At 38.3% G+C, this 13,578-nt stretch overlaps 1 protein-coding gene across 1 annotated transcript; it reads right to left on the bottom strand.

Moving 5' to 3' along the window:
- Positions 1–2,344: 2,344 nt before the first annotated feature.
- On the bottom strand, positions 2,345–4,611 carry LOC149083967 (mid1-interacting protein 1-like). The gene has a single exon (XM_089234334.1). It carries the CDS (start codon positions 4,558–4,560, stop codon positions 3,616–3,618), a length of 945 nt encoding a protein of 314 aa, XP_089090460.1. The 5' UTR covers positions 4,561–4,611; the 3' UTR covers positions 2,345–3,615.
- Positions 4,612–13,578: the final 8,967 nt, after the last annotated feature.

Below are 13,578 nucleotides of genomic sequence, written 5' to 3'. Positions count from 1 at the left end.
AATTTTTTCGGGACACAAGGAGACGTTGAAAACAAGAAACCTGGAGAGAAGCAGACAACAGAGATTCTGAGGCTTGATTTATGTACTGTTGGTGCTGCCATCTAATTTCGAAATTTCAAGCAGCTCATGTCATGATGAAAAAGAAAGAGAGATTGTTATTTTTTTAGCATAAAATTTTTTTATGAGACGGAAATTTCGGTAACAAAATTCGTACATTTGTAATAGTCGATTTTATGTAGAACAAATAATTATTTCTTTGTTAGTGTTTGGAGAATACCGATTTCCCGTTCAAACTGAAACGGGTTTCAACTGATCCGCGTTTCAGCACGCTGAGTGGTGAATACGGCCGTTAGATGACAGCACCTATTCCGTAGAGTGCATAAGTGTCAAGACAATCATGATGACTATATTGTTCATTTTTACGGGTCATCATAGAAATTGGTTATTTTATCAAAAAACTCACTTAAATTTCACGAAAGAATGTGATTTTTGAATTTCAAAGTAATATTATTCGTATAACGACTCTTATGTGGTAACATAAATATACATCTCAGGTATTTTTCATAAGTATTTTATTTTTATTAAAGATAATTCAGTTTAATTCACAATTTTCCTTAATTTTTAACGCTTTTTGATTTATATTTTTGCTTTTCTTTTCTGATGTTAGCTAAAATCTAGTATTTGGTTGACAATTCGGTGAGCTTTTTCCGCGACGATTGGTGAAGTTTCACTGTTTTTTCGATCACCCGCTTTTTTTTGCAAAAAATATGGGCATTCTTGAATATCATCATGACAGAAGCAATGATGTTGTATAGTGCTGACATCTATATCACAGTTAATTAACAAATAAACCATTAGCATATGCTATATTTGTAAAAATAAGTGGATCTCTTGAATGTGTTTTCATTAATCCCAGACCTTCCCACAGCAAAATTTCGTTGAAGATGAGAGATTACCATCGAGGTATGTATCTCTCCTCTAAGGAGATTACACTTCATTGGACTTGACGATAAAAACTTATTCCTCCATTGACTATATTCAAAGAAACCAGCCATAGGGTAAAAGTGTCAATCCGTGCCAACAGATGGCAGCAAAATCGCTGTCTGACACTGAAATTTGTTCAAGGGCAATGGGAACTTTTTATGCATTAGTGTAATTCTTTGCAAAATTTGATTATTGGCATCCATATACACAACCAATTTTTCATTGCGCATTTTTATATAATTTCCCTTGATAATACAAAAACCAAGAGAGCGTATACCCAAGTATACTAAAGACAAATTGATTTTACCACCCTGTATGCAGAGGTCCTTGTATCTCAAAACAGCATTCCAGCAATCATTTTCCATGTTATCTCACTATACATTCATCTTCAGAATTGAATTTTAAAATGAACGTACTACCTAGAGCCAAGGTTTCAGTAAATATTGATTAAAATTAAGTACTCTTCTGAACACTTCATGAAGTAACTAAATATCTTTGTTAGACATTTGAGTCTCCCCTTCCTCCTCGATTCTGATGTCCGAATTCAGGCGAAAAGACAAGAAACGAGACAGAAATTAAAGAAGTTTGAGGAAAGGGATGAATTTGGTAAAGAAAGACGAATATAAGAAAGACAACACAAATTTAAAAAGGACAGTTATTAGAATGACTGTTTTCATTGACTATATTCAAAAAACAGTCATGGCACGGAAGTTATACTAAGAGACAGCATAGAGCAAGACAGATCAACAGCATTAGCTCACACATACTATCAATTCCATCATAATCCCTGTATTTCAGTCAATTACCATGGGCAAGTCCTATCGTGAGACAGCTCAAGAAACCAGCGGTAACATGTGACACGCCACCGCTAGGGCATGTTCAGGCACCAGTCTTATACAAGCCAGTAAACAATGTTAAAAAGTCAGTTACCATACCAATACTCTAAATCTTTTACAATTTTGAAAGACATCAATAAAAATACAGTAGAAGTCTTCTATAACAGCTCACAATCAGAGGAGAATAGCTGTTAAAACAAACTTCCCATTATAAAAACATTTTTGTAGCATTAGCTCTTTGACAATCACCTTCAAAAATCAGTCGTTATGAGCCATACTCGTTATAACGGATGCTTACATACCGAACACCATAGAAACCAGCCGTTTTTCACTTTCCCCCACCCGCAACTCCATAGCCTCATCCTTTATCCGCACAACTCCCAGAAAAGAATCATTTCAGAGTACTGAACGGGCACACGTCACTACACCAACTCCTCATGATGCTCCCAGGAACAATGACATACACTTTAAGAACCAATGAAATAACAGATCCAAAAAACCACAAAATATACCAAAAGAAAATCATTTTTCTTTACAATTTTTTATTATTAACCGGAGCAAGGTATTCATCTATACACAATAAAAAAAAGCAACAATATATTCTTCTCCGTTCAAAAAAAAAGAAGATTCTTAGATCTTTGGTAAATATCAATGTGTCAAGAAAAGAAAAAACACTGTAGTACGATAAGTAATGTTAGAAGAAAAATATATATACACATCGCAAAAAAAAAGTCATAAATTAAACGTGAAAATGAACGAAATAAGTAAAACCAAGTTAAGTATCGATAACTAGAAGGAGAATTTCGTAACTATAACTTCGATATATTGCAATAAAATTAAATCTAAAACGGGCAAAATATTAACATAATTTAGCGACAAGAGTAAAATCTTCAGACTAAAATATCGCTGTGTTTCGAGCTAAAGCAAAATTACTCGCTTAAAAAAAAGATCGCGACGAACACAGTTTTGCGAGAGTCCAATGTCTTTAAATCACGTCGTTCACAACAATAAATGCGTTGAACAGTATATAACATGAGTAGAATTCTGTGGCTTAGTTTTTAAAAAAATATATGTATATAAACACACAGTGCTGGCCAATAAATTAAACTAAACATGTTCCAACAGCTATTATTATAGGAAGACCTGTATCGAAACACGTTTTAGATAACGGGGAAAAAATCGTCAAATTATTCACTAACATAAAACCTTGCTCAGGAACTAAATACATTTTAAAAAATTACAATAAATAAAAAGGGGAAAATTATAAATACAAAAGCACGAGTACAATATAGCGATCATCATCATGCTAAATTTCTGAATTTTTTTCAGCTTTAATGTAATTCAGCTTTTAAATGTAAGGGTGGATTTAGCGGGAACGTTTGAAGATCGAAATATATATAATTTACATTCCTAAACAGCCTTAAATACGATATTTATAACAAGTTAGCATCGCAACGCTTCTTTTTCGCTTAACCGTTAAATCCTATAAAACGTCAGTTTTTTTTTCGTTGCAAAAAAATTTACTATATACTAAAAAATACAAAGCTATTCGAAGAATATCAAATTATATATATTATCGTTATTATACAAAAATATGATATGGCAGCTTACGGGGAGAGGTATAGAGAGTTATTGCGGGGCGTGTGTAGTAGTCCTTTTTCTTTTTTAAATAATGATGCCGATAGTTTTTTGGCGCTTATCACACACACACGCATACACTCGTGGGAGGAAGAGTTTTTTTGGGGAGTCTTCGAGTAGGGGGTAGGAAAGTTAGTGTTCGGATTTTTTATTTTTCTTAGGCGGAGGCAGCATCAACCTCTTCTTGGTAACGCGTAGACAGGTAGTCAGCTGAATCCGCTAGTTCATTGAGTATCGTGTGCAGGCCCAGCAGGTGGTGCCTGAAAGCACTGGCGAGGTGGGACCCGGGCGGGTGCTGCTCCTCGACACTGTCCCTGTCCGTGATGACACTCTCTATGTCACTGTCGGTCTCCTGGTCGGACGGGAAGCCCGTGCTCCCCAGGCTGTCGTCCGAGGACTGCCTCACGTGGTGCTTCATCATCATGAGGCTGGAGCCGTTGCTGTGGTTGTTGCTGTTCGGGGAGCTCCTGCCGCTGCTCCCCGGGTGCGGCGGCGGGACGACGACGCACGTGGACGACATGGCGGACGACGGCCCCCACAGCAGCTCCGTCTTGACTTCCTTGAGCATGTTGTAGAAGCCGTACACGTCGATGTTGTCGATGTCCGGCGGCAGGCAGCGCGTGAACTGGCTGTTCTCGTTGTGGACGTCGATGTCCTGCAGCCTGGACGGCACCAGGACCGTCGAGTCCATGTTGTCGATGGCCTTGACGAATCTGTCCATGGCGCTGAGGACAGACTGCTGGGAACACATGAACGTATCACTGGAAGGCCTGGATATGCGGCGAGCGGGACGGTTGTTGTTCTTGTTGATGTCGTACCTGCTGTTGGAATTCATCGCTGCGGCCGTAGCGTTGCTGGTATCCGTACCGTGGAGGATTGACGATGACTCGGCGTCGCTAACACAAGCACCACTACTACCACCACCAGTCGCTGCAAATTGTACTACACCACAACCAGTCGCTGTCAAACCAGCTGTTGTTCTCAACTGTCCACCGTCGGAGACTCTTCTGGACTTTTGTTGAGGTGGCTTGAGGAGGAATCCGGCGTAAGAAAGTCGCCTGGGGCGTGCTATTACTACCTGCGGCGTGTTGTTGTCCGACATGGCTGCTGCTGGTCTCTTATATAAAACGTGTAAAATGCCTGAGGAAGGGGGGGAATGAAACTAATTATAAGGGCCTTATCACTCCGGATGTACGTCACCGCGACGTCACGAGGCCGCCGCCCATCCTCGATCCCCGGCGATAAGAAATTAAAAGAGTCACCGTTCAAATGATTTCTATCCCTCAGATAAGACAATCATCCAGTTTAATTTCAAATAATTAATTTATTTCCTAATTAATCCGGGTTCGTTACGGGGATTATTTCGCCTGTATGACCATCCGCGTAATGGTATGAGCCGTTTCCGGTTGTTTTTTTGCCGTGTATCACTACACCATCAGGTGAGCTGCTGGCGCTGTGATTGGCTGGATCGGCCAGACGCATGTCGACGCCTACTTTGCACGTGCTTCGGGGATGGGGATCCCTACATCACGTTTTTTTTTTTTTCTTTTGATGATGATAGTGATGGAAGAAAAAAAAAATGATTATAATCTTGATTATGCGTTGAAAATTCTCTTGCAGTAAAGCACATAGAAATTTTTGATTATTATTATTATTATTATTCAAGTGTGTACGTCACGTTGGGGTTTTCCACCCGAATTTTTGACGCTGGCTGTTTTGATATAATTCCCGATATTTATTGTAATAATTTATAGGCGGCGGTATATAATTTAACTAGGGAATTTTTTTTTCCTCTTTTTTGTATCCACTTTCCTTTTCTTAGATCGAAATTTTAGTATGAGCTCGGTTTTTGCCCCCCCCCCCCCTTTCTTCAACGCAGAGCCTCCTTTGGGAGACGCGGGGGCCCGGTGCTAAAGTTATTTCATTTTATATATCATAAGTGTGAGGCGGGTGGTTGGAGAATCGCCATCCAAAGAGTCATGTATTGTCACAGAATATACGGAATGCTAAAAAATAAACCTACTCACAAATGAAAACTCAGATTTTTTTTATGAGAGATTGATAAAGTCCCAGAATTGCTGAAAATTCAGAATTAATGAAAGAAAAAATTCCAGAATCGATAAAATCCAGAATTAATGAGACAAAAAATTCCAGAATTGCTGAAAATTCACAATTAATCAGAGAAAAATTCCAGAATTAATGAGAAGAAAAGTTCCAGAATTGAATAAAATCCAGAATTAATGAGAAAAAAAAATCCCAGAATTGCTGAAAATTCAGAATTAATGAGACAAAAAATACAAATACAACGCCACAACAAGCAAAATGCCCAACGAGGTGGTTGAATCCCAGGTGGAAAAATCCCAGAATTGCTGAAAATTCAGAATTAATGAAAGAAAAAATTCTAGGATCCAATAAAATCCAGAATTAATAAGACAAAAAATCATAGGATCGAATTAAGAAAAACAGAATTGATGAGAGAAAAAATTCCAGAATTAATGAAAGAAAAAAATTCCAGAATCGAATTTAAAAAAAACAGAATTGATGAGAGAAAAAAATTCCAGAATCAATAAAATTCAGAATTAATGAAACAAAAAAAAATCGAGAATTAATGAGAGAAAAAAAAATCGAGAATTAATGAGACAAAAAAATCGAGAATTAATGAGACAAAAAAAAATCGAGAATTAATGAGACAAAAAAATTCAGAATTAATGAGACAAAAAAATCCAGAATTGCTGAAAATTCACAATTAATCAGAGAAAAATTCCAGAATTGCTGAAAATTCACAATTAATCAGAGAAAAGTTCCAGAGTCGAATAAAATCCAGAATTACTGAGACAAAAAATTCCAGAATCGAATAAAATCCAGAATTAGTGAGACAAAAAATTCCAGAATCGAATAAAATCCAGAATAAATGAGAGAAAAAATTCAGAATCGAATAAAATCCAGAATTAATGAGAGAAAAAATTCGAGTAAGTGCTGTATTACTTCATTAATTCTGAAAATATCTTTCATCAATTTTGAAATTATTTCCTTCGTAGATATTTTTATTACCTCTGAAGTTATTTCCTTCACTGATTCCAAAATTATTTTTCATTAAGGTAATATTTGGAAAACCGAACTTATTTCTCCCATTAATTTTGAACTTTCAAAAACTCCTAAATCATTTCTTCCATTTAATTTGAAAAATCATTTCTTCCATTTTGTCTCTAAAATTACTTGTTTCATTAATTCTAAAGTTATTTTTCAACAATTCTGAATTTTCATTATAACTCCTAAATTACTTCTTTCATTTACTTAATTATTTACTACATTATTAATTATTATTATAAATCAATTAATTATTTAAAACAATTTCTTTTATATTTACTTGAAAATTATTTCTTTCCTTTACCCTAAAATTACTCTTTCATCAATTCTAAAATCATTTTGGATTAATTCTGAATTTTTCAAAATTTCATTTCTTTCATTAATTCTGAATAACTCATAAACTACCTCTTTTGTCATTTCTGAAATCATTTCTTGCATTTATTCCACATTTTTATCAATCATGACATTATTCGTCATTAATTCTGAACTTTGATAAACTTTTGTTGTGCAGATATTTTCCAGCATTTCAGTATATTTTGTTGTATTCTTTAATAATTGAAATTTCCTCTCAAAATACAGTGTATGAAATGGGTTGCCGTCGAAAATGTTCGAATTCTTTTCCTCTAACTCATTAAGACGGTTCTTTCCCTTCAGAGAAGTTTTACTGTATATAGCAGAAACGTTTCTCCTTGACATGAATATTTTGACCCCCACCGAGGTCCAAGTTCAAATGTTATGACTGGATGAAGCAAAACCCAAACAACAAGAATTCCTCAGGGAGCCATTGTGGAGGAGCACAATAGATGGGTAGATAGGGTACCTCAGGCATCGATGAATAATGGCGTTCTGTCTGGGTTCCGACCCACCCCCAGCAGGGCCAGGCCCTTCTTTGGCTTCCGTATCCAGAGAAAATTTGGTGCCTTGATGACGGCATTTAAATTTGCATTCTTTAAAGATAAAGGGAAGATAATCCCGCTATCTTTCATTGCTCGTCGAGGCTATTATGAGATATAGATGAAAGTGGCTCGGATTAAATATCAGAAGCTGATTAGAAATGTATTCAGAAATCAGAGCCGCCCTTAGGGATGTGCAATAAGCTGTGGTCTCACCGGGCCCCCGCGGTTCAGGCGGGGGGGATGCGCACTCACGGTAGTATAAGTGATAAAATATATATGCATCAAAAAAATAAGGTGCCTGAGTTTCAACTGATTTCATTCTATAATATTACTTCTTTCATCAATTCCGGAATTATTTCTTTCATCGATTCCGGAATTATTTCTTTCATCAATTCCGGAATTATTTCTTTCATCAATTCCGGAATTATTTCTTTCATCAATTCCGGAATTATTTCTTTCATAAATTCTAAATTTCCATCCATTCTGAAATTGTTTCTCTCATCAATTCTGCACTTTCATCAATTCCAAGATTTTCCTTTCCCATTTATCCTGAAATCTTATCAATGCTGAGATTTATTCTCTCCATTAATTATGAATTTTGATTAATCGTGGGGGAATTTTTTTTTCCATTAATTCGAAATTTGTAATCTGAATTTCCATCAATCTGAGATTTTTTTCTTTCATCAATTCTGAGTTTTCATGAATTTTGGGATTTTTTCTTTGGCTGATCCTGAATTTTCTCTTATTGGTGCTAGAATTATTTCTCACTTTTAATTCATCAATTTTAAATTATCATTAGTTCGCAGATTATTAAGCTCTAATTTTCATTAGTTTTGAAATATAATTTCTTTCATCAATTTAAAATTTTCTTTAGTTTTTATTTTTCGTCGATTCAAAATTTTCATTGATTTTTGCGTTAATTTAAATTTAATTGTGTCTATTTATTTATTTTTAGAGTTGGATATTCTTCAGCATTCGCGAATATTCTGTGATAATGCACAGGAGTGGCGGAAGTGTTTCGAACATGTGGGTGCTCGTTTTGAGTTTCATGTTGGACATACACGCTCAACTTATGGCCTGCGGGTCAAATGAGGCTCTCGGAGTTATCGGATGTGGCCCGTGATAAATCACCAAACCACTCAAGTGGCCCATGAAAGATGATCGAATCACTTCCAGATTACTTCAGTGGCTAGCGGCAGGACCGAAACTAGATTATTTGTCAGCCAGGGTATCCACACATTTTGGCGCCACTGTGTAATGCAGAAGGAGCAATATTAAGGGGTGAATTCGGTGCCAGAGCAGCGCCGTGGCACCGTGGACCATTAGTTTATCATGTATGTCCAGACCGAACTGCTCCCCTTTCCCTCCAGTTGTGGCCCTGGGTAACGGCACATATCCAGATAACTTGAGCGATCCCATTTCCAAGCACGTTTCCTAATCACTTGAGTGATACGCGGCACACCTCCAGTTCACTTAATTTGCCCATGGTACATTTGCAGATTACTTAAGTGGCTGGTGGCACATTCCCAGATTACTCGGGGGGCTAGCGGAACGCTTCCAGATCACTTAAGTGGCGCACACCACACTTACAGACCATTCAAGTGGCGAACAGCATACTTAAAGTTCACTAAAGCAGCTCGCGGCATATTTACCGCTCACTTGAACGTCCCGCGGCATTCTTATAGTTCGTTCAAGTGGCTCGAAGCGCATTACTAGAACACTTAAATTGCCCGCGGCACAATTCCAGATAACTCAAGTGGCCCGTGACAAACCAATGAAGTGGCTCGCACTCTTCAAAAGGTTCAGCAATCTGGATGTAGGAGATTTTTATTTCTGAATCAATGCTGGGGGTGTTCGGACACGTGTTACATATTTACGTGGGTGATCCAGCACCCACAGCACCCCTGGTTCCGACGCTATTGGTAATGCATGAATCTATGGATGCCAATTTCTCCTCCCCACGCAAAATATCCGTGCTAAGGAGCCACGAAATTATTTTCGCGTCTAATAAAGGGCGGCCCTGTCAGAAATGACCATCCGGATCACGGCAGCCATAAAAGGGGTATCGCGCGCTTACACTCAAGCTTATCATTTCTCTATGACTTCATCGTTCGTTATCGGAGAAAAAGGCTCGAAATAAAAATACGCTTGAAGATTTTCTTCATTTCTATTACGTAATTGCAGATCATAAGTGCAGATCGAAAGGGAATTTGACAATTGCAAAACAAAAAATGCATGATATCCGTGCACTTTCTTGCCACGGTATCGACGCATGCTTATGTGTGACCTTGCCTTTTTTAAACGCGATAGTCCCACGTGCGATGAATTCTAAGAATAAAACGAGTACAATGCCTAAAAAAAAAATATTTTACAACCAATATTAGAAACACGAAAACAGTCTCATAATTTCTAGAAGAAACGCCGCATCGCACGCGATCGTGAAAAATTGCCTATCAAAATCTGAAATTAGTCAAAAACACGTAAACGCGGTTCCAGAATAGGGCGATCTCACCCGTCCCAAGAGCCAAATAACATAAGGAAAAATTTATCTGTCCCGTAAAATACGGGATTATCCGGTGCATTTACACGATAAATTACTTTCCCGGCACATCGCCCTGGATCAACCTGCCTGCACTCCATTTGCAGCTGAAGATGTCAACATCGGCATCACTCTTAGCTGAAAAAGTCTGCCTCGGCTTCATTTGCCGCTGAATGTCTGTTTCGGCTTCATTCGCAGCTGAATGTCTGCCTCGACTTCCTGCGTACCTGAATGTCTGCCTCGACTTCATTCGTAGCTTAAGATGTCTGCCTCCGCTAAAGCGCGGATCCTGGGGGGAGTGATAAGAACCACCGCACCTCCTTATATGGGAAAATTTGTCTGTCCTGTAAAATACGGGACAATCAAACGGAGTTAAGCAATTCGCCCCTTCCGTCACATCGTCCAACCCCGGGTAAACACACTGGGTATTAGGACTTGGTTCATATTTCCTAAGACTGATGCATGGGCAAAAAAAAAGGGGGGGGGGGTGCGTTTGCGCGAATTGCAGTAATTATAAGGGCCTTGTAACTCAATTTAAATTCCCATTGACTGACCAAACATCTTTCAACATTTTTGCACGGAGCGCACAATTTTCAGAGATTTACTATCAACAACGGGTTTGAACTTGCATTGGCCTCATGAAGCCCTAGGCCCCCCCCCCCCAAATATATACCCCAATCTTCATTCTATTTGTTTTATAAATTGGGCTCGAGCCTCTCAACATATTCCCGAGAGAACCCATCTATATTTTCAATAACTTCACTCCTATGCACTAATTAATACTACTAGCAGTTAATCGGGTACTGATTTTCCCGTATCTGCGAGTTATACATTTGACCAGGGTCCCAAAATTTAGAGAACTAAAAGTTTAAACAATATATATTTATTGATACTAATCAAATATCTTCGATATTAGTAGTCTAAGGCCGGCATTACACTATAAAAGTTTTATGAAAGTTCTTACATAAAAAAAATAATAACTTGAAAAATGCAACCAATGAGCGTATCGGTTACATTCGAGCGAATTTAACTAATGGTCTCGTTGGCTTTGTAAAAGATTTTTTTATCAAACTTTTATAGTGTAATCCAGGTCTTCATTCGCTCGAATGTAACCGATAGGCTTATTGGTTTAATTTCTTAAGTTGTATGAAAAAACTTTTATAGCGTAATCCTGGCCTTAGGGTACGAACATAATGCACGCTGGTTTCGATTATGCAAGTCAGAGCAGTTGCTCATTGGTTAAAAACCAGAATTTCAGGTTAACCAGTCGTTAATTGCTTAAACCAGAGATCTTCAACTTTTTTTCTAGTTGCGAGCACTGCCTGTACCCATCATCAAAGGAAGAGCACCCTTACGGCAAGTTTGACGTACGAATGCATGGAATCAGGATGATTTCAGTCCTTTAATGCAATTAGTACAAGGTGTTCAATCGGAACGTTGATCAAGTGCTCGCATGCACAGAGATTGGACACGTGATCAACGGGTTGAAGATGCCTGGCTTCTAAACCAATCCGCAACGCTACCGACTAGCAGAATCTGAAACCAGCATGCACTATGTTTGTATCCTTGCCCAGGACCCATCAGGCTCTGCCGACCGCATCAAAGATTACGAGTCCAAAGTTTTGAAGGCCCTTTCAAGTTCCGCAAAGTTTGATGGGCGCTAGGCCTGACGAGCAATTCATTTATATTAACCAATAAAAATAATCCCAGGATATTGAGTTTTATTACACAGTGCTGGTCGTTTGATATCACTAACATTAACTAATATAAAAATGTTATTCTGAATTATTCCCGTCCAATAATGAAGTTGGCTTGCCGAATCTCCTTCCACAAGGAAAAACTAATTCACGCTGTTAAAGATCATCAGCTTTCCCCCCACCGAACTTTCCAGATCTTTCTCTTAATGGTATATTTGGTTTTCCTACGTCTCGAATGTATTTCTGACGTCATCGGCGTATGCAATACACAATGCGCACGATATTGTGCTTTCTTCTACGGTCTTTGTTTCAGTAATCACCAAGAGAGCGAAGAATATGGTTATTGGAGGAAGCAGATGTCCAAAGATGGGCGAGAAGGAAAGCCCATGTTATTACAGTGTGAGAAGATCCTGATTAGACTGATACCGTACACTATCTCGTATTTGTCCAAATTTCACACGCCATACTAGAAGAGAAACAAGAAAGAAAACCAATGACCGACGAAGATGTTAATAATTATCGTTATAACGTACAAAACGGTTTTTACGTTTTTCCATTGCCTCATATACGTGCTTCGAATTTTTCCTCTAATAAAAAAAAAAAACAACATGAAACTTGACGTATATGACAGCTAAAATACGGCGTTTTGTAATTCTCGATTGTGACGTTTTAATGCTCTTTGTCTTTTGTTGTTCTGCGTTGATTGCTGCAAATTAGTACGTACTTGGATGTGGGGGGGGGGGGAATTCTACGAATTTTTTAGCGGAAATTTTACTTTCAACCACTAAAAGGATATTCATGTCGCGTAGGATACATTCATCACTAATGAATATTGAAGGAAATTACAATTATTATAGACTGATACGCATTCGCTTACAATACTTCCTGAATTAGGAAACGCTGAATGTTTCAAAACTTTGAACACTCCTGCAGTAATGGAATTTTGCCTTTTCTTTGAAGGAAAAAAAAGTTCAAAAATTTGTTTCTAGGAGGGGGGGACTTGAATGAATGAACGAAAGCCAGAACTTTGCCACTGGACTCATCTCCTCCAGCCCAGCTCCGTACCTGCCTGCCGATTTACATACCTAATCTCAAAATCATAGAGCCAGATCTCATTATCATGAGGTCCCGGTAAAAATGATTTTCTAGGGTCCTCAACCTGACTCAAAGTTCCCGCCTACCAATTTACTTGCCTAATCTCAAGACCATAATTCCAGGTCATGAGGCTCACAGGCTAAGGTGATTTTATAGGATCCACAACCTGGATGAAAGCACCTGCCTACCATTCTATATTCCTGAGCTCAAAATCATAGTATGAAGCCCCGGGTAGAGTGGTTTTCTCGGGCTCTCATCCTTTCTGAAATTACCCTCCAACTAAGTTACAACACCTAATCATAAAATCCTAGTACCAGATCTCTCATTATCATGAAGTCCCCTAAGCAAAGTGATTTTCTGGGGCGCTCAACATGACTGATAGTAGGCCCATGTATTAAAATGGCTGTGATCTGAGTGTTTCTGTAGAGAGAGGGAGTCGCTTCTTCATAACGATCAGAGATGGATTTATGGTTTTGATGCTATCCTCTCGTCCGATTATAAATTTTCTTGACAAACTACTGCCTAAATTTAGTGCCCCGGGCCAGGGCAGGAACTGGGATGGGAGAGGGGGGGGGCAAAGGGCGCAACTACTCCAGTGTTAAGCTTTGGGGGAGGTGGGTGGCAAATTTTAGGAAAGAATAAAAATACCATTATGTAATCATTGAAATTTGCAGCGATCGGCTACAAATCATGTTCCTCTCCCCACAAAAAATCCTTGTTACGACCCTATCCCAGCTGTTTAGTGCCTACTGGTGTGTGTGTATACCGACTTCCAGTTCCACCAAAATTCTACATTTCTTATCAAA

This window comes from Pholcus phalangioides, unplaced genomic scaffold (genome assembly GCF_987345545.1).
Source record: "Pholcus phalangioides strain wild (caught in Gottingen) unplaced genomic scaffold, Ppha-v1.0 ptg000008l_1, whole genome shotgun sequence".
NCBI lineage: Eukaryota > Metazoa > Arthropoda > Arachnida > Araneae > Pholcidae > Pholcus > Pholcus phalangioides.
Note: the sequence above shows the minus strand (reverse complement) of the source record. Positions and strands in the feature narration are given on the sequence as shown.

Coding starts and splice junctions, on each gene's coding strand:
- LOC149083967 (XM_089234334.1), bottom strand. CDS start 4,560: ATGTCGGACAACAACACGCCGCAGGTAGTAATAGCACGCCCCAGGCGA.